Genomic DNA, 25,123 nt, shown 5'->3' on the forward strand with positions numbered 1-25,123 from the left:
TCTTTGCCCTATTTAAGCCAAGATATACAATGAATAGTGCCAGATGAAATAATGTAAACAGTTTATTAATGCATGATTGGGATACCATTAGGACCAGAGTTGTTATAATGCTAAAAAAAAAAAAAAAAAAAAAAAAAAAAAAATCTGCCAGCACCGCAGTTTTGGGAAAGATGAAACAATATATATGATACCTGAGTTCAATTTCCAGACTTAATTCCCTGTGGCAAAAGCAGTAAAGGTGCTGCAAACATTATGTACATTTCTACATTTGTGGCTATGTAGAAGCTTTTAAACATTTATAAAGTGAGCAATATTAAAAATTGAGTTAATCAGATGGTGTGGGTTTTAATCTAAGTGTGTATTTAATTTTGACATCATTTGCCATATACTTCAACTATCAGAGAAGATGGGGAAAACAATCTGCTAGTTAGAGTGAAATGTAGTAAATGCAGCCTGAATAACTAGAGGTTTTAAATGAGTTTAAGAAAAGCTTTTGAAAAACAAAAAACTATGAAAAGCAACTTCAGTCTATCATCTTCCAAACAGCAAATATCAAACATGCTTCTTTGCAGCAGACAGAAAAGTGTTAAGCTACACAAGCCGCCCTTTCAGATCTTAAGTAGTTAATTTATCTTTTTAATAACTATTTTCTTTTTTGAATTAATAAATCCTGTCAAAGAGATTATTCATAAGATCCTGAAGCTTTACTCTTAGGTTAGCTTGTGTTCAAAAATGTGTTTTAACTTTAGCCTCAAAATGGCTTTTTCAACGCCCTTAAAAACAAGAGGCAGAATTAACAGTTGCATTCCACTTTTCTTCCCAATCCAATTTACCTTTTATGGAACAATTTTCTATTCTGAGCTGTTAAAAAATGGCAGAATGGATTTATTGTGAACATACTGTATATATAGTTAAAAGGCTAAATAGTGTCCAAGGGTTGTTTAAGTATAGTTCAAACAATTTTAAACTTCATGTTTAGTAAATAAAATACATATGCCTGTAAAATTAGGCCACACGTCATGGTAAAGTAAAATAATTTCACAAGTACTATAAAATGCCTTCCAGGTGTGGGGAGGGATTCAAAAACTGCAAGTGAATGTTCAAGGCATAAGTGCCTCAACACACCCAAGGTGTGGACATTACAGGTCTTGATTACCTCATACCCTGTGCTGCATTATTTGCATGTGAGTCAGGCAGAATCCAGCCCTTAGTAAGGAACTACTGCAAAAGAAAACCTATAAAAACAAATCTCTAACCTGCAGTTTCACAGCTACAGTACATATATATTCATCTATTTGGGAAAGGATATGAGCATAAATTCTCTCTTGTTCTATAATGTGGTATTCTAACTCCCTCCCCCCCAAGGTAAAAGTTCAGAAACAAACAAACCACTCAGTTTGGAACATTTAATGTAGTGCAAATGCTAACTTATTATTATTGCTTTCCACAGCTAAATAGTCCAATCATAGTACTGATAAGTTCAAAAACTATCACTCTTCTTCCTATTGTGTCCTCCCCTAGTAAAGAAAATCTTCCAGAAGGGCATTTTATTTATATATAGAAACACTAACTCAGCCCATTTTTTTCTGATTTTAAAAATCTGACTGTACAAATATTTTGAAGTATTTCAAACTGAAAAGCTATTTCACACTTCAAAGGGTGGTCTGGAAATCTTGCACTGCTACTGCTTATTCTGTACCTGTTCTGTGGTTGGAGGACTGTGGGCTCCAAAACTCCTGTCAGCATCTTTCACTAATATTTGTTAAAAAAAAAAAAATTAATGTTAGTATCTGAGTTTCGTCGTTCTTCCTCTTTTTGAAATAGCTTCAAAGAGTCTTGAAAATAAAAGTTGCTTCCTCTATTCATCTTTCTTACTTGGCAACTGATTTTTCCTCCCTGCATTTACATAGAACAAATCCACTGCCAGCACTGACAAATTGTTAACAAAAGCTTTGGCTAGCTATCTAAGGGCTCCTTCTACTGGCAGTGCTGCAATAAGGCCCAGCCAATCCATCCATAGGTCCTTCATAAAAAGGATTTTTTTAAAATCTTAGTGATAAAACAGTAGATTAAAGAGAATTTAGAGTTGCTTATAATCCAGAAGACATTCTTCAAAATTATGACAATTTTATACCTAAACTATTTAAGTAGTTTTAGCCACAGAAGGCAGGACAAGAGGCAATGGGTTCAAAACTACAGCATAGCAGATTTAGATTAAATCTAAAGAAAAACTTCCTAACTGTAAAAACAGTAGGACAATGGAACAGACTGCCTCGGGAGATTGTGGAAGCTTCTTCACTGGAAGTTTTCAAAAGGAGCCTGGATAGCCACCCGGTTTGGATGGTTTAGACCAGGGGCGGGCAAACTTTTTGGCCCGAGGGCTGCATCGGCTTTTGTAAATTGTATGGAGGGCCGGCCCCCACCTCCTATCTGCCCCCTGGGACTCCTGCCCCATCCAACCCACCCTGTTCCCTGATGGTCCCTCTGGGACCCCTGCCCCATCCATACACCGCCCCCCTCGCTCCCTGTCCCCTGACCTCCACCGCCCCATCCAACCCCTCCTCTCATTCCTGACGGTCCCCCCGGGACCCCTGCCCCATCCAACCACCTCTTCTCCCTGTTCCCTGACGGCATCCCCTGATGGTCCCCCCATAATCCCCTGCTGCCCCATCCAACCCCCCCTGCTGCCCCATCCAACCCCCTCTCCTTCCTTCCTGACTGCTCCCCTGGCACCTCTGCCCCCATTCGACGCCCTGTTCCTCCCCCAACCCCTATCCACACCCCTGCCCCCTACCCTGAACTCCCCTGCCCTCTATCCAACCCCCCCTGCTTCCTGAAGCACCGGTGGCTGGCTGCACTACAGCTGCGCCACCCGGCTGGAGCCGGGCCATGCCACCACCACCACCACGCAGCTCAGAGCACCGGGTCAGGCCGGGCTCTGCAGCTGCACTGTCCCAGGAGCTCACAGCCCCGCCGCCCAGAGCATTGTGCCCGAGCTGAGGCTGCGGGGGAGGGGCCGGGGGCTAGCCTCCCAGCCAGGAGCTCAGGGGCCAGACAGGATGGTCCCACGGGCCAGATGTGGCCTGTGGGCCGTAGTTTGCCCTCCTCTGGTTTAGATGCAACAAACCCTGTATCTTGGCAGGGGGTTAGACTAGATGACCCTTGCAGTCCCTTCTAACCCTATGATTTTAAGTAATTACTTAAACAACTAAAATGTATTTTATGGCAAAGCACAAGTTCAGAGGTTTTCTAAACTACATTAATTCTCATATTTCAACTAATTTTTTTAAGTATTAGTAACAATTTACATACCTGACAAATTAAATCAGACAACACCCAAACAAGCTAAGTTTTCATGTAGCTGTAGTAACAAGTTTCTTACTGGAGCTTTGATGCTTGAGAATCAACCATTTTTGAAAATATTTATATGAAAACTCATTTATTAAACCTCTGTACACAAGAATGAACAGGTATGTACAGCAAGTTTACATAAAGAATGATGTTACAAAAGGTAGAAGTGGTGCTTAAAAATTGACCCACAATTAATTTATAAAAAATATCCGAAATGTTGAGGATAATGCTGGTCATCCCTGATTATTCCCATCTGATTGCCAGGACTTTTCATGTGGAACATTTTAAAATATTGGAATTTTTAAAAACTGTAATATATTAAACTTATCTACAAGATAATTAGCAAAACGTAGAAAGAGCAGACTAATGTATAAAGGACAGATAAAAACCAACATTCCACCTGAAACTCACCATTAACGATAATATAAATCTTAACCAAAATATTAAACAGCAACCGATGCCTCACTGTTTTAAGAGTTTCATGTATCAGAGTGTAAAATATGCTGAACAAATAAATCAATAGTCCTTACACCCCTTAGTGGAAGGTTTTGATTTAGTCAAGTTCTGATGTATTGAACGGTTAACATTGGTCCTGGTCAAATGGAAGCCCTGCATGAACTTAAAAAAATAATAATAAAAAACAACCTCTAGGGAAGAACACAGAAGAATTATATTAGTCCACTCTTAACTACTAAAAAGTTTTTCACAAAAGGGCACATGAGATTATCCAATTTGGTGGATACTTTAAGTTTCTTTTGGGGGCACCATAAAACCTTAAAGGAAGACAAGTTAATCTGAAGCCTTTTTGTTTTTTTGCTGGTTTCTTGGGGAATTCTTTAATACACTTCGTATTCGAAGATAAACACCAGTTGATTCTGCCATATTTTCAAACTCAAATGGTGTTATTCCTGCCGCAAACTTGCTCATGTCAGGAACAGGATTTGAATTTTTTGTAGATGATTCAGCACTGGTGACCACATGAGTAATACCTTCATTTCCTCCATTGTTAACCTCACATTTTGAGCCTGTAGTGCTGTTCTCCAGCATGCCTTCTGAATCCACATGATCAGTGTCACCTTCCTTTAGGTCAAGCAATCTATCCCCTGAATTAGGGTCACTTTTAGAATGTTCGGTTCCGGATATCTGCATACTAGTGTCTGAAATCCCTATTTCCATTGCAACCAGCTTCTCAGAGGTTCTTCCTTCTGGAATAATGTCCAGTTCATTCCTAGATGGTGATGATGTAACAGAGTTTCCAGTTAAAGGTGTATCAGCAGGTATATCAGAGTCACTGTTTGTACTGTCTGCCTGCTCAAGTGCAGCCCAAATCAATCGCTGCTGCTCCTCAAGCTCTTCTAGGGTCAAAGTATCTTCATCCATGGCTGAATCCCCCACTCTTGGCTGAGCAGCATCACTGGAAGGAGTTGATGCTGGAGTATTCCTGCGAAGAGAGGCAGTAGGCGCTGGAGGTAGAGGGGATGTGAAGTTGGGTGGAGTACGTGGAGGAGTGCCTCGTGGCAATGGGGGCGGAGTTGCAATCGATGGAGACCCAGGTGGCAGTGGAGGTTGGAACTGAAAATTGTCATAAACTAGAGAACTGTGTGGCATTTCCAAATCTAAAATTAGAAGATTAAATAAATCTCCATTAGTAGTACTGAGGCTTGAATTCCTACCTTACCCTACTTTTAATCAGATTTCGAGTCTAAAATATATTCTTTGCTTAAAGACAGTAAACTTATGTTCTCAGCCTTTTGAACTCAAGCATCAGCTTATGGAGAAATACAGCCGTATCAGCTGAAAAGCCTATCCTGCATGTCTCAGTAGCCTTGAAACTTGCCATACTGAATCTGTCATTTTGGATTCCAGAGGGAACCCTCATGGCTGCTTTAAAAGCTGCATTTTTAAATGCTCTTAAATATGAACAAAGTTTGTAGCCAAACCTTAAAGATTTTAGATCCAAGGTGTATGGAAATTCCCTCCTCAGTTTGAGGGAATCGAGAAGGGCAGCTGGGAGAACTGCTATAGAAGATCATTCTCAAATTTGACTTTAGAATATTTAAAGAAGAAAGTTTTCTGGTCTTTTTAACAGCCATTAAAGCTTTCCTCATTCTAATTCCTCTGAAAAAAATCTCACTCCTGTAGCAATGCCCACAAGTTGTAAGAATGGAACAATTAATAAAAAAAATTGATTTTAGCTCCTTCCTCTGTATTTTCTACTACATTTTATCTTTGCTTCTTTTAAACTGTTAAGTCTTCAGATCAGGTAACTCTCTTTGGGGCTTATTCAGGGTCAAACACGCTGTTGGTGATATATAAACAGTATTCTTGTTTTTACACATTAGCTCTTCAAATTTATTATTTTAGTAAATATAAAATGATATCTGTAAATAGTAAATTAGAGAATTCCCTGGATGGCAAACCCAGTTGATTAAGTCTACCATAAAAATCTAGGGAGAACTAGGAAAACAAATTGTTTCACTAATTTAGATTTTGCCTCACAGCTTTCTTATATGGTATATTGATATAAACACAATAAAACATGTTAGCTTGGAGAGTATATTTTTAATCCTGTTTCTATTATGGGAATTTTCTTTGTTCAAACTAACTTATAATCAGGTAAAATGCATTATTTTAAAAATGTGTACTTTCCAATCCCCTAATTCTAAAAAGTGGATTTAGAAAAGTGCAAGACTAAACAGTTTATCCACAGAGCAGGTAGCTGCAGTACAAGGTTCCTTGGCCCTCATTCCCAATTTGTGCCACTTCTGTCTACCTTAGATACTTTTAAGACTACAGTAATGGGGGTCAAACAACCTCTCTCTAATGTATTTATTATCACAACATCCCTCTGAGGCAAGAATATTATAATCCTAATTTTAGAGAGGAGTAACTAAGGTACAGAAAAGAGAAGTGACTTGCCCAAGATCACACTGGAAAGCTATGGTACAGGAAAGACTTGACCCCAGATCTCCCAAGCCCTAAAACTAAATGCCCAAATCACTGGACCATTCTTGTGTCTTCTCTCACTTCTAAGGGTGAAAGGCAATTCAATTTATATGCCCACTTGACAGTTGGTCTCTTCTGAAAATACCAACAAGGGCATCAGCTGTAGCGAGAATACCTGTCCACCAAAATTTAGATGGGATCAACTCATGTTTCTGTGGGTTATTCTGTGACCCAAATAATAATTGTCGCTACTGACCTGGTCTAGATTGGGAGTGGCAACCTAAAGAGTCCACTTCTCTGGGGCTGAGCTATAGCCCTCACTGTTACAACACAGAGTAAAATACTCTGACAAAGAATATTCGTAAATTACAGAAAGCCCAACTGTAATCCAAAATAATACAAACATTTGACAAATACGGTTAGTTCTCTATTTTAACAGTACAGTTAAAATATCATACACCTCTACCCTGATATAACGCGACATAACACGAATTTGGATATAACGCGGTAAAACAGTGCTCCAGGGGGGGTGGGGCTGTGCACTCCGATGGATCAAAGCAAGTTCGATATAACGCGGTTTCACCTATAACGCGGTAAGATTTTTTGGCTCCCAAGGACAGCGTTATATCGAGGTAGAGGTGTAATATATTTAGATAATGTGTCAGTAATTCAATACGAACTGAAATACTGACAACCACGTATTGTTATTGAAGTCTACATTTCACTACAGAGTAAGGAGTGAGTTATTTTGAAAGTATAAAATTATAATTGCAAAAAATAAAACTATACCAGAATCCATGTCCATGTCAGCTACTGATACTGCTGAATTGTCTCCTTTTACCTTCTTTGAATTGTGAGAACTTGATGGATATGCAGACCTTTTATTGCTAGATTTTGGACTTGGCTGAGGAAAAGTTAGCCAGGAAAATAGAATACAAATTAGTATTATAAAAGTACTATTAAAGGCGTCAATATTCCCTGCTACAAAAATACTAATTAAAATCCTCAATGATCTCAATTTGATAGGGTCCATTTTGTAAGCAAAACACTCAGGTGTCAGAGAAACTTGAGAGGTTTAATGTAGTTGAATGAAAAAACAGCAATCGTGTTTAGTTTTTCAGTGGTGAATGAGAAAGGGATTTTGTCTGCATCCCTATCAGAGCCTCAATAACACTCCTTTTCTCCATGATTACCCACCCAGATCTCATGAAGCCACCATGTCATATGAACGGGACATTTCTTTTGTAGCAATCTCATAGAAACTGTTCTTTAATTACTAGTAGAACAACTCAATGCTTTACTCTCAACCCCCATAAAAAGTCTTGTCAATTGTAATGTACTTCCAGCTTAAGAAATAGGAAACTGAAGCCTGAAATTAAACCTACTGTTTCTTGCTTGAAGCAAGAAACACTAGATTGGAGTTGAACATTTACATTAAGGTCTCAGAGAAAGCTATGTAACAAGGTTGCCACACATGTTCCGCAAACATAGTACTAAGCTGTTCAACCATGAAATATCTGAAAGCATGCCTGTGTTAATCAACTATGGACTTAATTAACTGTGTTAATCTCAAGTGGACTTTTAGACAAGTATGCAATTCAGATATAGTCCGCACAAAATTTAAATGTAGGCATATATCCAAATGGAATTAGCTAACCGTTCCTACAGACTATGAATTAGAGTCTTTTAGCACTGGGTTTAGTAGATGATCAGATAAAGAGAAAGAGTCTAAGTTGTTTTATAAGATGGTGGTTTTTGACATCAAACAGGTGGCCCAAAAGATTTAAAAGGATATGGCCAAAAATAATGGTTTATTCAAAGGGCTACCCTCTATTCTCATTACCTGTTTTTAGCTATTGTACTGATGAAAACCTCAAGATTTCACACCAAACCCCAATACCCTCTATTAGCCATCTTCGGCCAAAGTTGGAGGTGTATACAAGAGACCACTGACAACTGGTAACACCAATGCAGAAACATAAGATTTTTTCCAATTTTTTGTATCCAAATATAACAGAAATATATTCACCGCCTGAAAATTAGAAAGGTAGCTAGCAAAAACGTCCTTCTGTTGAGATGGCTGCATGGGTATGGAACCAAATATCCTCCATTCCTACAGTTGGAAAAAAAAAAAAATCAATATAGCTCGACATTCAGTAAGCTGTGGCTAATAATGCACATGACAATACATTCAAAACAAAGAAAACTGAGGAAAAGCTATATTAAGAGGCCACTATCCACCAGACAGAAAACAGGAATAGAAAGGAATAGAAAATTCTTTAAGGCACCTTCCAACCCCAAGGTTCAACAGGTGCCTATTTAACTGGTATCTTGATCTGCCCCATTTTGTCCAAGTGTTAAAAGATGCATTACTGAACTTGTGCATCTCAATTCCTGAGACACATTCTTTTGATGTAGTTTTTGTTTAGCAAAGATAAAGATTATATGGTACAGCATTGCTATGGTAACATTCATATTTCAAGAACACTTTTTACATGTAGAAAATTTAGATTCATATGAATAATGTGCATTCAGCTTTGTTTTGAAAAATATTGGCATTTAAATGAAAATCTGAATATCAGATAGGTACAGTATCATATGCTCCCATCTCATAGTGGAAATAAGCAGCATTATACATTAATAGCAGCCTCCTGGAGGTTTACTAGCATCAGCAAAAGTCCAGATGGACTCTATTGTACAGGTTTCTTCAGAGATCTTAATTAACTTTTAAATACTTAATTCCCCCCCTCCCCCCCACAAATATAATGGATAATTGAAAACTAACTTATTTGCAGTTGACCATCAAGATTTAAATAATCCACAAGTAGGTAATAATGTTTTGCTTTAGAATACCACACCAACTGTGTGTAGCACATACACTTACATCTGAGATCCCACTTGCAGTAGACATATTAAAGCCCGGATAGTTTATTAACTTAGAGACATCATAAGTGACACATTTGTTTTGTTGATAGGGTCTTTCATCTTCTGTTTCACCACCAGTAGCATCTATAACAAAGTATCATAAACGTTAATATTGCTACTGAGGAAGAAAGTTACAGAAAAAGTTGCAGCAGAAAGACAACAGGTTGCAAAGTTGAAACAGTTTAGAGAAAAGGCTTGCAACCTGTGTAGCAGGAATACAGTGGCAAATTCTCTCATTAGATGTGTGCACAGCTTCCACTGAAAAAAGAACAGGAGTACTTGTGGCACCTTAGAGACTAACAGATTTATTAGAGCATAAGCTTTCGTGGACTACAGCTCACTTCTTCGGATGCATATAGAATGGAACATATATTGAGGAGATATATATACACACACACACATACAGAGAGCATAAACAGGTGGCTTCATAAACTTCAGCTTCCACTGAAGTGCCAACTAAAGACAGAGCAGTATTCTGACTCTACTGTTGGTATCCTTGCAGAATTTGGCTCTAGAACATTACATCTGTTGTTTGATCCTATGTTCTGTGTCGACAGCTTGTGTTCTTTAAACTCAGGGACCTAAGACAGGTCTGGAAATCACTGCTCTCTTTTTTTGGCTGTGGGAGTCAGTCTTCATTACCTCAAGGAATTGGCATAGCTAGGGCAGATGAGGGAAGAAGAGTGGTACACTACACAAGAGGGTAAAGAACCAGCTTTGCTTATCCTAGTTCAATTGACCCTGGTAATGTTCCAATACTGTTCTCTTTGGGGTATCGCCGTAATAGTGAGATACTTAACAACCCCACTATAGTCTTGGGTTTCCTTATGTGGAAAAGGAGTTTCTCCACAACAAGAAAGTTGAACAAGGAAAGCGGGGAAGGGGAATAATATTAACATTTTTAGAATATCCATACAGAAATTATAGTTTTCCTGCTGCCAGCCACTGAATTAAAATAACTACCAAAATGGACATTTTCTCATGAGGTTTCATCAAGAAGCACCACAGTTTGAAGTTTGAAAACCAATTAAAACACTTGATAAACTAGGAATGTCCTCCATCTGCTTTTAACACATTCAGAATTGGACAATTTAACCAAGCTAGGCACAGAGCAACACAGCCCTACGAAACAAATATCTAAGACTCTGGCAGCAATTTCTTTGTGGATGTGGTTAATGAACCATTAACCAAGGACATGAGTGTGAAATGGAGTGCTAGGAGATGCAACTTAATTTAAGTAAGCAAGACTAAGGTTAATTAAAGTTTTACAATAAATTCTGAAGTGTATGCAAAGCCTAGATAAGGATTGTGGATTGGAGAAATGTGTACTAACAATTTGTGCTAGTTACAGGCTTTATTGACGCCACCTGGATCAACTGAATTTTCTTTAGAGAATGAACTGGAAGAGCAACTGATAAAGAATGTCACTCTGAAGAGAAAAGAAGATGATTTCCCCCCCCCCCCTCATCTTAAATACCTCAATCAGGTAATACACGTGATAGGAAATCAGGAGATTATCTTGTATCATTGCTACTTAACTGTGGGCACAGAGAATAATCAGCATTAAAATGTAACAACATTGGCAAACTACTCAGTAATAAATTAAGTCTGTTTTGATTTTTAAACAGAGAAGAGAACTTGGGCTTTGATATATGCTCTAGACAAGTCTGAATGAAGAAGCATAAAACAATATAGAAATAATTACGGAACTTTGAGGAATACCACTGTTTCCTTCAAAAGGCTCAAATAAAGCAACTTAATCAGACTGAGAGAGAATCAAAAAAGTGTGATCAAGCAAGAGCAGATCTGACACCAGGCCACATATGAAACTTCTATAGCTTTCCACAAACTCCATGGTCTAGAGTCAGAGGTTTAAAAGATAGTGAGATCAAATGGACAAAATCCTTCCAACCATGTGATTAAGTCATTTCAGAAAGAACAGAGCTGCTTCACTGTCACAGCAGTATTGGTATTTTTAAACATGATTGGAGAAACTAAGAGAAAATCTGGCTCACAGCAGTCTCAACCTTTCCTGTAAGGAGCACATCTGATGCAGGAAGAAAAACAGCTACCTGAAAACATGAAAACTTTTTGTAGCAAGACCACCACCTTTGGTATTTTTTTGGGGTGAATTCTAATGATGAGCATGATCATAATTATAACATTAACTTGACAGTTTAGCACTGGTACAGTTCTTTTGGGAACCAAAAGAGTCAAGAGTCCAAGACTTAAAGGTGGCCTGAAGCCTCAACATAGCAAAGACTAATTTTAAATTCATCGGGGGGGGGGGGGGGGAGGGCGGGGGGAGGGGAGGAGAGAGGGAACCCTGCAGCTCCCAGCCACCACAGTGGCAGGGGAAACTATGGAGCCACAGCAGCAAAAATCACAGATAGGTCACTGCCTCTCTGAATTTTTGTTTATTGCTTGTGACCTGTCCATGACTTTTACTAAAAAAAAACCATGACAAAAATCTTAGCCTTAATAACAACCCACAGTCAATGTCAAGCAACTGGCCAACTTGTATACTTAAAGGAAGAGTGAAACTACTCAACTCTTAAGTAGGAAAGGAATGTGTTACCACTACAGTCAGGTAGGCTTTCCTAGCTGCATACTACTTACCTTTTCCATCATAAAGTGCAAGTCCTGAATCCTCCAGTTCAGCTTCTTTGAGCCAACCTGGGGGGTAACCCAACTGGCGCATGCGATATATAAATGGAGGAAGACTCTTATCTGTGACACCAAGCGCATCTTGAAGTTCTTCACTAGATGGAACATAGGAATACCAAAACTCAAAACTAATCTTCCTATAATCATTGTCATATATTTTAATCTTAAATCAACTAAAAGTCTTAAGTTACACAGTTACAGAAGTCTCTAGTTATAAAAGCAAGACAGTCACCTTCTAGAGAAAAAGATTCAATTTGTTTCATTTGTATACCTTGTACAGTTACTCTCTTAGAATATCTATTTGAATTATTATATTGAATGCAGAACTACATTAATGTTAAAGATTACAAAGTTAAATGACAAAATCAGAAAATTAGAAAGCTAAAGTTCACATTCTAACATTAACTTGCCTGTACAGTGCAAATAAATAGATGTATGTCTAAATCTATATCTTAGAAAGTTGCCTCTACTATGAGAGCCACAATTCATTCCTGGATTTGTGAGTTGAAATTCACAACCTTTAAGGTAATCTGCATAGGAAAAGACATCCTTCCTGTAAAGCTAGATTAAACTGAAGTGCTGTCTTCTCGTTAAATGGGATAGCCATATTTTATATGGAAAAAATATTTTTTTTAAATGAAAAGCTTAAAATTTCCTGAAACCAGCATGAACTGTAAATGACCCTAAAAAGAGGGTCACAGGAACCATAGAAATATTTGTAGTCTCCCTCATTAAAAGACTAACCTGAGGACTCAGTACATGTCACTACAGGGTGCCTAGATCAGGGAAACATTGGACAGAGTAGGATTAATGGGGAAAGTTTCAGCATGAAAAGGAAAACGTGAAGAATTTATCAACACATGAAGACATTTACAAAAGGGGTCTTAACACAACTGAAGAGATAGTTACCAAGAGAATTATTATACAGTAAGTGATAACTTTTATACATTACAAATGGCAGAAAAGTTATTTGATGTGTGTGAGAAGTACAGTGATCCAATCAACGTGTGCAGAGGGGGGAGTCACAGAGGAGAGATACCTTATTATTCCTGGTTTAAACTTCCCAAACCTCTCTTCTACTTCGTCTGCATGATAACGTTGCTGAAAGTTCTGGTTACTTGCTTCACCACAGGCTTCCATGAACTCTCTTCTTTTCTCACTTATACGGGTAGCATTCCGTGGCTTAAATACAGTTGAGAGACTCACCATGATGCAACTTGCAATTTAAGCACACAATTCACTCAACTCAAACCAAGTTATTAAAGACTAACAGATTTATTTGGGCATAAGCTTTCGTGAGTAAAAACTTCACTTCTTCGGATGCATAGAGTGTAACTTTCACTCTATGCATCCGAAGAAGTGAGGTTTTTACTCACGAAAGCTTATGCCCAAATAAATCTGTTAGTCTTTAAGGTGCCACCAGACTCCCTGTTGTTTTTGTACATACGGACTAACACGGCTACCCCCTGATACTTGACAAGTTATTAAAAGCTGCCTGAAAGTTACATGTCAAGGGCATGGAACACATCTTACATCACAAGACCAAGGCCAGCTCAGTGTTCCACTGAATGGAAGTTATAATAAAAACAAAACCAGTGTACTTTAGAAATCTGCCAGCTTCAGAGGGAAAGCTAGAAACATGTAAAGAGACTTTTCTTTAAAAAGGAATGATCAAACTATTATACTATGACAGGTTCATTTAAAATACCGATTTAAATCTCTGAAGTTACAAGTGTGACAGATATACATACAGTTATTGACCTTTAATAAAAGATCATGACCAATATGATTCTTCTGATTCTCACAAATGTCCTGTTACACAGGAATACATTTTGGGTAACTCAGAGGCAATCTTTCGGATATTGAGGAAAAATTTACCTTTGGACAATCTTTCATTTGATGGTCTTCAGAACCACAATTGAAACAATGAGGTTTTGGCCTGTTTAAGGAAAGCACTAAAATAAATTTATATTGTAAGTTTATCCCTTTAAAATGTACTTTTGAAGTGCATACTTATTCTTCATTATTCTATTACATGCAGAGATTTACATTAACTTGAAATATATTCAGTTTTAAGAAAACTGTAAAGTAACTTGTGTACTATACCTAAACATGCATCTTCCTCACAATTTTTGTAGTTAAACACAAAAAAAAAAAACACATTTTCCTATTTAAAAAAATAATGTTTGTTGCTGTCGGGTGAAACACGAGAAACTAATTATGGAGAAAGCCACATAAAGCACTGTCAAATGCAGAAAATAAACAAACTGAAAAGATAAAGCTTGAAGTAAGTAATATTTCCAGACAGAAATTAGATTTTGTCCCCTTAGGAAGATAGTGACTATTAATGAACTCTTTCCTTTGACTGAAGTATTTTTAACGAAAATTATATAGACTTATTTGTATAATGTCAATAGTGTGCTAGCTGCTTTGTAAATAGCTAGCAAGGTAAGGTCAGGTTTCTGCCCCACGGATGTTACAATCTAGACAACCAGGGCTATAGGGGGCTATCAACCCTGCAAGGAAGTATTGTGGGGGTTTTGCCCCCCTGTGAACTTATGTATGTCAGGGGGAGGGGAAGAGGCATGGAGGTGGGAATGGGACTCCCTGGGACTAGAGAGGCCGCTGAAGGGATGGGAGCAGGACCTGGAGTGGATGGAGAGGCTGTGGTGACACCTGGGATCAAGTGGGGGAGCAGGACCTGGAGGGGCTGGAATGGATCCAGTAGGAACCCTGGGATCCTCCTTCCCAGTCTGGAGCCAGCTCCCCACCTGCCAGGTCTCAGTACCTCCCCTCTGCTCCCCCATTTACAAGGAGCTTCCACGCTCCCTGCGGACAACACAAAGGTTGGGGGGAAAAGATGGAAGGGAGAGAAGAATTATAAAAGGGATGTAAGTTGAAGGATTCAGTTAAAAGGACACCATCAACTTCATAGATATGCTGTAAACAATTATTTTCAGATGCTATACCAACACTCTGGATTATTTATTAATTATTATTATTAGAGAACATTTTAGAAATCTCATTTACTTGCTAATATGCTCAGTTCATGGTTTGAATTTCTCTCATCTAGGAAAATGAAATATGAAGCCAGTTTCAATTTTGTTTGTTGTCACAGATTCACTTTCAGGTTCTTAATGTTTCAGTGCTTAGGTTTGAAATGCTGCAAGATAATACTAACTTGTCTAAAAACAACAGTTCTTGGAAAAAATTTTTAAATCACAGAAGCGTTTCTATTGATATTTGATTTTTAAAAGGCTGGTTTTCAAAAGATTTAATATTTGGGCCAAGTTTAAATTTCGTGCCCCTTTAAGCATTTGATTAGTTAATTCCCTGTGTGCGCGCAGTCACTTTTACCAATAGGATAAGGGAGAGTGGATAAAGAGGACAACCATGGCTGCCAACCCTCTAGGATTGCCTGGAGTCTCCAGGAATTAAAGATTAATCTTCAAATTAAAGACTATGTCATGTGATGAAACCTCCAGGAACATGTCCAACCAAAATTGGCAACCCTAAGGATAACCTAGGTTTTAAGTCTCTTAAAAGGGGTTCATTTTTAATGACTGACTTGAAGGAGAAGGGGGAGGCATATTTGTTTTCTCAGAAGGTATGATTCAAACAGATTTGATGCAAATTGTTCTCTCAGAATACTTTATCCACCATCTAGAAGTATCCACAGTGAAGCATGGTTGCAAATCTGCTTTTCTTTCAAAACATAATATTTCACTTGAGTATGCAGTAGATTATAGGGAAGCTTAACTGAACTTGTCTCCGTGCCTACTATTTGCATTTGAAATAAGGTATTTCAGATGCTGGAAAAACTAGGCAGACTAGGGTCATCTGGAATTTCCAAAATTACCACTCTGCTGTAATTCTACTTTTCCTCACAATGGCTACACAAACTACTCCAAGATCATTTTCTATTAAATGCAGAGAAAACAGACCAAATACAAAATGCTGCATAGAACAAAAGCTATGTGACAGCACGTCAATGCAAATTATTAAAAAAATGCTAGCTATAAAGAGAGCAAAGCACAAAACCAGTTAGTTTAGAAACAGATTTTTCTTACACATTAATTTGACTGCCTCTTTTTTGAGCATCCTATATTCCAAACAACCAACCCAAAAACCTTTTCTAGTGCAAAATTTGATATTGTTAACTTAATTTAGGATTATAAAAAGCAATTTATTCCCCCACATACTGGACCCTTTAATAGTCACAATGCACATTTTAAAGTTTTTAATCTGAAAAACTTTATAGTTAAGATAAATACAAACCTTTTTGCTTTTACTTGTATTTCTTGCCCATCCAGAGAGAGAATCTGGCTGAAAACTTGCTGGTATCTTAGATTTCAATAAGGAACTGCTACTGTACAAAGCAGAATTTCAATCTTTTTTTAACTGACAGTGATAGTACTTGATACAGAAGAATGTCTGCATGGGTTAAGCTACAAGTGCATCCTCACTAATAAGTTTCAAGTAGGGCTGTCGATTAATCACAATTAACTCACGCAATTAACTTAAAAAAATTAACTGCGATTAAAAAAATTAATCACGATTAATCGCACTGTTAAACAATAGAATATCAATTGAAATTTATTAAGTATTTTTGGATGTTTTTCTACATTTTCAATATACTGATTTTATTATAACAGACTACAAAGTGTGCAGTGCTCACTTTATATTATTTTTATTACAATATTTGCACTGTAAAAATGATAAACAAAAATAGTATTTTTCAATTCACCTCATACGAGTATTGTAGTGCAATCTCTTTATCGTGAAAGTGTAATTTACAAATGTAGGGGGTTTTGTGTTAGATAACTGCACTCAAAAAGAAAACAATGTAAAACTTTAGAGTCTAGAAGTCCACTCAGTCCTACTTCGTTTAGCCAATTGAGAGAGCCAATTGTCCTTCTCAAATTAAGAACTATCACATAAATAAGGATGTTCTACCTGAGTTCTGGCTCTCAAATACTGAAGAGAGCAACTGGAAAAATGGACTAAAATATTCTTTGCTTAAATAGGACTCATTTTCTCCAAAAAAAATTCAAGATGTAGTTAAAATTTAGTCAAAACACCACAGAGTACATTTAGGATTGTTAGCTCTCCCTCCTCACCACTTCAAATAAATTGCAAATAGCCAACATTTCTGGAGTAAGCAGTCATTCCAGATCCTGTGACATGTGGTCCCAACAGCAATTTTTGGATTGACAGCAGAGCATGTTTACGGGAATGAAACATTCATTCATACAGAACATGATTCCTTCAATGAACAAGTCAACCATATTAGACATCTATCATCCAACTACTTTAAAACTTTGAAATAATAGTAATAATAATAGTTCAGTTGATGTCAGAAAACACTGATATGACCCAGCAGACTGTCATAGTTAGAAGTTTAAAAAAGTTTTTAAAAAATTGCAGAAAAAGTTTTAACCTCAACTTTATGTCCGATTGTGTTATTTGGTTATATAAACAGAAAAAGGAACTCCATTTTACTAAACAGGATACTTAGGTATTTCCCATCCTTCTGTCAGCTGTGGATTTTCATTTAATATAGGTTGTCCCAGTTTATCAAGACAAAAATTGGTAAAATATAGAACACTTCCTACAACCTGTTGAAAGAGCCAGAAAATTGTCAGTATTTCAATCAGATTAACTGATAATATTAGAAAGGCACAGTATTTTAATATTTCAAAATAATGTAATTAGTTGTACAAAAATTAGCTAAAATAGTTTATTTCCTATTTAAGGATTTAAACATAACCAAAACATCCCTCCATGCCTTCTGAATGTACATATAGTAAATTTTCCAAGTATTATGCAGCTAAAGCATCATGAATTCCAATAAAGTCCATCAGTTATATTGCTAAAACCTTGCATATCTTTTTATAATGACATTGTGGACTAAAAGAAAGAATAGAACTTTGGAACTATTTGGAACGACCAGTGAAGAATATAAAGTTTAACTTACACTGAAAGCTTCCTTAATTTTTTTTATTGTATTCGAACTTGTCACTTTATGGTCCTCTTCCAACAGAACACTGGATGGCTAATATGAAAAGCCAAAAAACAAAACAAAAAACTCCTTAATTGCTGCAAATAAAACACAGATGATATAATTGCTGGTTCCAGCTTTTCATTGCCACGTACACACAAACTAACCACATGCTAGTATATTAAGTATGAGACTTGTAGACTAGTGGTAATACTGTATACAACCCAAGAGGTGACATGGCTTTGATTTCTAGTATCTAGAACCTTGGTGTCATGGGCTGGGAATGCTGTGGAGGAAACATGCTCAGCCTCTGGGACGGCAAGAAGAAAAGGGAGGGTTGGGAGGAGAGGGTGAAGATAAATGGCCAGTTAAGTGAAACAAGGCAAAGGAAGTCATAGTTAATGAACTATCTGCAGGACACAGAAAGAATTCTCCTTCCAAAAACATTTGAGAAAAATATACCATTTGTAAATAGTAGGGAAAAAATTTCTGTAATTCAGATAAACTAGCAGTGTGATATTACAACCAAAAAAGTGGGGGGGAAAAAACCCAAACCATTGTTTCTATAAACTAGGACTTTAAAACCAGAATGGTCCATCACGATCATCTAGTCTGAACTCCTGCACATTGCAGGTCACAGAACCTCATCCACCCAATTCCTATCATAGACCCATAACCTCTGGCTGAGTTACCAAAGTCCTCAAAATATGATTTAAAGACTTCAAGTTACAGAAAACCCACCATTTACACTAGTTTAAACCTGCAAGTGACCCATACCCCGTGCTGCAGAGGAAGGCAAAAAAACCCCAGGATCTCTACCAATCTGACCCGGAGCAAATTCCTTCCCAACGACATATATGGCGATCAGTTAGACTCTGAAGATGTGGGCAAGATCCACCAGCCAGACACCTGGGAAAGAATTCTCTATAGTAACTTAGAGCCTTCCCCATCTAATGTGCCATCACCAGCCACTGGAGATATTTGCTGCTAGCAGTCGCAGATCAGCTACGTGCTATTGTAAACAGTCTCATCATACCACACTCTCCATAAACTTATCAAGTTCATTTTTAGCCAGTTAAGTTTTACCCCACTACTCCCCTTGGAAGGCTGTTCCAGAACTTCACTCCTCTGATGGTTAGAAATCCTTGTCTAATTTCAAGCATAAACTTGCTGATGGCCAGTTTATCTCCATTTGTTCTTATTTCCACATTGGCGCTTAATTTAAATAACTCCTCCCTGTCCCTGGTATTTATCCCTCTGATGTATTTATAGAGAGCAATCATATATTCCCTCAGCCTTCTTTTTGGATAGGCTTAACAAACCAAGCTCTTTGAGTCTTGTCTCATAAAATAGAGTTTCTAGTCCTCTGATAATCCTAGTAGCCCTTCTCTACACCTGTTCAAGTTTGAATTCATCTTTCTTAAACATGGGAGACCAGAATTACACACAGTAGTCCAAATGAGGTCTATATTCTTTGAACTTATATACCTGAGGCTTAACATTGAAGTGGGTCCTTTCTGGTTCAGCTCTCTGTTGCTCCTCATATTTTTGAACTAAACTAGAAATAAAATCCTCAATTTCTTGATGATACTGCCTGCAAAAGGTAGAAATAAGAGAATACAACAGACTGCATGTGTATATTTTAAGAGATTCCTGAAACTGAAATTATAAATTTTGAACACTGATAAGAATTTTATTCCTGAACTTTTTATTGTTAGATGTGTACATCTTAAGGTACAGCTTGTAAATCTAACTTTCATGCTGCCCCGATGTAACCAACATATCACATCTATAAATTGGAAAAGAGACATACAAATATATTAAAAAGCAAATTCAAAACTGCAACCATGCTATTTAATATAGTTTTTGTGGATTTCAGAACTGGATTAAATAACCAAGTAGAAGTAGAAAAGAAATGAGGCATATGGAACTGGATGCCACATATCCAACCACATAGATCGATCAAGATTAGAACAACAAAAATCTGGTTTTACAATAAATCAATGTAAGTAACTACCAAGGACACTTGCATAAGTAGTGTAAAATGTTGGCTAAACATCAGGAAAGACTTTGTACTTGAGAAACTATTCCACAGACCAGTTCCTCAAGGAAAATGGTACAAGCCCCATTGCTTAGAATGCTTAAACTAAACTGGATAAAGTACTACAAACTGGCTCCAAGTAGGATATAGGACAAGGAAAACACAAAAACAGAAATAAAATAGTTATTCCCCTCCTCTAACTTTTTCTGATTTTACAATACTTCACACTTCTTTTCACACTCATTTGGCTGCTCTAAAATTGACAGAGAAACCATAAGCATCAGTTCATGGATTCTTTCAAATGTTTTCTTTTTAAGGTGATGTATATGAACAGGAGAAAAAGTCTAATGACGGTTTTAAATGAGAAATAAGTTAGTGACAACTCAAAATATTCCTTTTAAAAGTTACATTAAAAAGAACATTCAAAATTTTGCAATACTAGTAACAAAGAAGTTAGTAATATTAGACTGCATGCTAAATTTCAGCCTTTAGTAACTATTTACAACCAAACTCCTGATGGCTTTATAGTTTTATCTAACAGTTCTGTTATTTATAATACTGCAAAACAGTAGCAGCTATATTTAAAAGGGACACAAACGACTTTTAAATAAGTGACATTTCTATCTGAAAATGTATGTACAACTGTTAAAAGTAACCCTTGTTATACTTAAAATTAGAGAAAAAGTTTTCAGTTTGTTCATTTTGTGCATTTGAAAGCACTTTGTATATAGTCTATTTCACTACATTGTGGTCATATGAGCATCTTATCACAAACACAGAGGTCTGGGGAACTTAGACTCGTATTTTCCTCAATCCGACAAAATGGTGATTAGTAAAGCAGCAGCAGAGCTGAAAATGAAAACAAAAAGGGCAGCAGACAGGTGCGTGCATAAAAAGGAAGGGAAGGAGAGGTATGCCTGAGCATATTTTGTATTGCCAATCTTGTGCCCATCTAAAGAGACCCTTCTAAATATAAGCACTAAACACCCATTTCAGAACTTAAAGGATGTTCTGTCAAACACCTTTTAAAAATTTTAATTGAAAACATCAAGTTGTCAGTGTCCATTTAACTAACACATACCTCAGTATATGTATGTTTGAGAAAATTATATTTAGAAACAGGCTTACATGAAAGTAATGTACCAGTTGGAATCAGGATATTAAAGACATTTTGTTATAACTGAATAAGTAACCAGGGTACAATATGTTTATATTAGGCTGTTGTAACACAGCCATAGATTGGTTAATACATGTCACGATTGCACACTAACAAATCCCAAACAACGGCCATCTTAAAAGGGAATTAGACTGACACTTTATTAGCAGGGGAAGTTACTTACTTTGAAATAACGTTGTTCATAAATAAAATCTGTAACAAAGGTCCATCTAACTTAGAACTGTCCACTGAAAGTCCGCTAGAAGAAAAAAAGATACTGTAAAGTTACTGTGCAATTACTTTTTCCCCCTTTCTGCATGTATCACAGCAATGCCACTAGGCAAGGGGACTCACTTTCCCCAAGGCAGAGACACAGGTAGGCTTGGCCAAAACAAATGCCATTTGCTTTTCACCCATTCTGTTATTCTAGGCTACAGTTCTCCCTCGGTTTAAATCCAGTTTCTCCACCTCAAGCAATGCAGCAGGAAATGTCAATAAGTTGCTTGAAAGACTATTACTGCTCTCCTTTTACTACTAATTGGCACATGTAAGAAATACTACAGGCTGCAGTTTAACTCAAAATTGACAGAACATCACAAATATATGTATTCAATTAGTATTTATTCAGTGAGAAATTTCTAACAGGTCAAAGTGATTATCAGATCTGATAATTCTTGCTACTCAATTTCAAAGAAATCTATTTTCCTAAAGGATATGTCAACAGTTTTTACATAAAAAGATAAGATATCTTTGAATACTATATATTCAAGTCTGAATGCACAAAGATAGTGTCCAGAGTGCTCAGGCATATTAGAAACTCAATAATTTGAAAGACAAACAATAACTGAAACCTTTTCTAGAAAAGGTAATTTTATATGTTCATGGTGTTCGTGTATAAGACGGTGATTAGGCAAGCTACCTGTGCTCTGAAAGGATCTATGTTAAATATACTCATTGATTAGATCTTGTATTACTAAGGGCATGTCTACACTACAAAGTTAAGTCAACGTAAGGCAGCTTACATCGACCTAACTATGTAAGCGTACACACTACAGCATTCCTCCCGCTGCTGTAACTCACCCGCTATGTTGACATAGTAAATCCACATGGACTAGAGGCATAAGGCTTAGGTCAACATAGTTCAGGCGATGCAGTGCCTGTATAGACACTACGTTACTTGCATTGCCTGTTGGCGGTCAGGCTGGCTGACAGCTCCGTGAGCAGGAGGGGGAGTTCCAGCTGTGAGCCCCAGCAGTGCTGACAGCTGGAACCTTGCTGCCCAGTGCTAAGAGCCTGAGCTGTGGGCTCCCTGCAGAGTTCCCAGTTCTGCAGGGAACTGAGGCTCTCCGTTCGAGCTCCCAGCTGGAGCCTGGCTGCTGCTGGGAGAGCCCTGGGTGGCAGCCGGGCTCCAGCTGGGAGCTCTGCGGGGAGCTGAGAGCCTGGGCTCTCAAACCCCCATTCTCCCCCCACCACCCTTCTTAAGTCAGTGTAAGCCAGAGGTGAAAATAAGCCGGTCCGGACTAGACCAGCTTCCCCGGGGTGCCGATTTAAAGGACCCGGGGCTCCCTGCAGTGCTTGGAGCCCCGGGCCCTTTAAATCGCTGCCCTAGCCTGGCTGCCGGAGCCCCAGGGCTCCGTTGATTATTTAAAGAGCTCGGAGCTCCGCTGCGGTAGCAGCGGCCAGAGCCCCAGGCCCTTTAAATCGCGTCTGAGCCCCGGGACTCCCAGCCGCCTCTGCAGCTGGTAGCTCCGAGAGTGATTTAAAGACCCCGCCTCTTCCGGTTGAGGCCACACCTCTGCTCAAGACTCCGGCGTACCGGTAAGTCCTTTAACTTACTTTCAGCCCTGGTGTAAGTGCTCCTGGTGAAGACGTCTACCACCGACAGAAGGGTAGTGTGAACATGAAAAACTGCAGTAATTGCTGCTGTGGCTGTAAGTTGGCCTAACATAGGTCGATTTTATGTCTACAATACACAATTGCCTTAGTGTTCCAACTTGGAAAGTCAGTATTAACATACCTTGGTCGTGTCAGAATCTTCAGTTTTCTTCTAAGTTCTTGATGTTAATTATTTGTCAAGGAATACTTGTTTCCTCTATATTAATCATTAGAATCAAAGTATACCACTTTAAGAAAGAATCCGCTCTTACAATAGTTGTACTGAACAGCAAACAGGATTTTAGGCTCTTTCACTTAGTTTACCACACTATATAAAGCCATTCATAAACTCACCAACCAAAAAAATTAATTTAGAGGGCTAGAACAAAGTGAGTGTGAAAAGCAGGTGAAAAGAGGGAAAATTGTCTCTTTACAAACAGTAACTCACAATATGCACTACAGAAAAGTTCTGTTACTGATGGTATTTTGTCCCTACTTGATAGGCATCTACTCTGGATGACACAGCACTCCCATGGCAGAAGCTATAGTTAAAATTACTCAAATAAAACTGACCAAACCCACATCTCTCACCCTCATATGATGAAAGGACTGCACAAAAACTATTTCATTTAAATGTATCTAAAAATAATTGCTCTTCAAGTTACTGGTTTACCATTTTTTGGGATGACAAAGTTAGAAAATGCAAAAAAAATAAAAATATTAAAAAGTAACTTAGAACAAGGAGAGCACTGCATCCATCCCTTCAAACTAAAAATAATCTTTTAAATGGTCAAAGCTTGAGACAGCCTCAAAATCGTGGTCCACTCTCATTACCACTTCAAAAGTTATTTTTCCTCCTTTGGTACCCTGCTGTTAATTGACTTATCTCATTAGACTGACCTCACACTTGGTAAGGCAACCCCCATCCTTTCATGTATTTATACCTGCTCCTATATTTTCCACTCCATGCATCTGATGAAGTGGGTTGTAGCCCACAAAAGCTTATGCCCAAATAAATGTGTTAGTCTCTAAGGTGCCACAAGTACTCCTCATTCTTCAGACCAGTCAGCGACCTTTTTTCTTTACTCAAACATCCAATATCCCTGGGAATCCAGACTTATTTCAAACAATGATGATTTGAGTTAGGATCACTTATTTTTTTTAAAAGGAGATTTTTAAACAGCTCATCAAGCCACACTTTATGTTATTGCCCAGCTGACACAGCCCCATACTAAAATCACCACAACCTGACTGGGGTGGCAGAACTCACACGCAAAACCCAAACTAGACTCAGTGATCACTGAGTACCAAGCCCCCCACCCCGGTGAAGCGTTCATGGGAGGTGAGAGGGAGAGACCCCTGCCCCTACCCCAGCAGTAGGGAAGGGGTAGGGTGACCACATGTCCCAATTTTATAGGGACAGTCCTGATATTTGGGGCTGTCTTATATAGGCACCTATTACCCCCCACTCCGTCCGGATTTTCCACACTTCCTGTCGGTCACCCTATTTGGGGGACAGTATTGGAGCTGAAGGGTTTTGTGCCTCATGGGCCAGGGAGACTCCTCAACCCAGCAGCCCTGGCCCCGGAGAAGCAGGAACTGAGGCTGCGCAGGATGGGAACCAGCATCAGGGGCGAAAGCAGACCGCGGTTGGGGCTATTCCCTGCTCGGGGATGAACCGAAACCAGGCCCAGATCCCGCCTGTCAGGATATTCTCGGACCGCAACTGCCGCACCATCTCCTCGGAGTCCCTCAGCCGCTCCCGCAGAGCCTCCCCGGCCTCCTCCAGCTCCTCATCCTCCTCGAAGCGGATATGAAGCGGCTGCGTCGTCGGGGCGGCCGCCTCGTCACCGTCCAGCTGCTCGAAGAGCTCGCGATCCCCGAAGTCCACCTCAGCCGCCATCTTAGGCTGCGGCAGGAAGCGGCGCAGATCGGTCAAGGGGCAAAGGGCAGAGGTAACGGCCACCTCAGCCACTCACCGCGCGAAGGGGGGGAGGGAAGAGAGGTGAAGCGGGATCTCCAACAGGAACGGCCTCGTCTCCGTAGAGTGGTGGTGGCCTCCAAAGACTACAAATCCCAGCATGCAACAGCACAACTTAATCATAGCGTCGTATAGGCCAACGACGCTTTACAGTGTAGCACATTAGAAGACCGTGGGGTG

At 38.6% G+C, this 25,123-nt stretch overlaps 1 protein-coding gene across 2 annotated transcripts; it reads right to left on the bottom strand.

The window, feature by feature from the left end:
* Positions 1 to 3,422: 3,422 nt before the first annotated feature.
* On the bottom strand, positions 3,423 to 24,918 carry ZCCHC8 (zinc finger CCHC-type containing 8). 2 transcript variants are annotated; one of them, XM_065568126.1, is made up of 14 exons: positions 24,674 to 24,918; positions 23,105 to 23,145; positions 21,272 to 21,346; positions 19,379 to 19,484; positions 17,867 to 17,944; positions 17,404 to 17,507; positions 16,168 to 16,233; positions 13,768 to 13,828; positions 12,929 to 13,071; positions 11,842 to 11,984; positions 9,182 to 9,306; positions 8,330 to 8,410; positions 7,087 to 7,201; positions 3,423 to 4,967 (listed from the first exon to the last, which is right to left on the bottom strand). In XM_065568126.1, the coding sequence occupies exons 1-14, from the start codon at positions 24,863 to 24,865 to the stop codon at positions 4,141 to 4,143; spliced, it is 2,157 nt and encodes a 718-aa protein (XP_065424198.1). In that variant the 5' UTR covers positions 24,866 to 24,918; the 3' UTR covers positions 3,423 to 4,140. The 2 variants fall into 2 exon arrangements, with proteins under 2 accessions (XP_065424198.1, XP_065424196.1); XM_065568124.1 differs by having other exon boundaries at positions 8,327 to 8,410.
* Between the last annotated feature and the right edge of the window lie 205 nt (positions 24,919 to 25,123).

This window comes from Chrysemys picta, chromosome 15 (genome assembly GCF_011386835.1).
Source record: "Chrysemys picta bellii isolate R12L10 chromosome 15, ASM1138683v2, whole genome shotgun sequence".
Classification (NCBI taxonomy): Eukaryota; Metazoa; Chordata; order Testudines; family Emydidae; genus Chrysemys; species Chrysemys picta.

Bases quoted from the DNA above. Each gene is read 5' to 3' on its own strand.
- ZCCHC8 (XM_065568124.1), bottom strand. From the start codon at position 24,865: ATGGCGGCTGAGGTGGACTTCGGGGATCGCGAGCTCTTCGAGCAGCTG. The intron at 13,829-16,167 runs GTTTGTATTTAT...TTCCTTAAACAG, and splicing joins ATACAAGTAAAAGCAAAAAG to GCCAAAACCTCATTGTTTCA. The intron at 13,072-13,767 runs GTAAATTTTTCC...ACTGTATTTAAG, and splicing joins AAATGAAAGATTGTCCAAAG to CCACGGAATGCTACCCGTAT.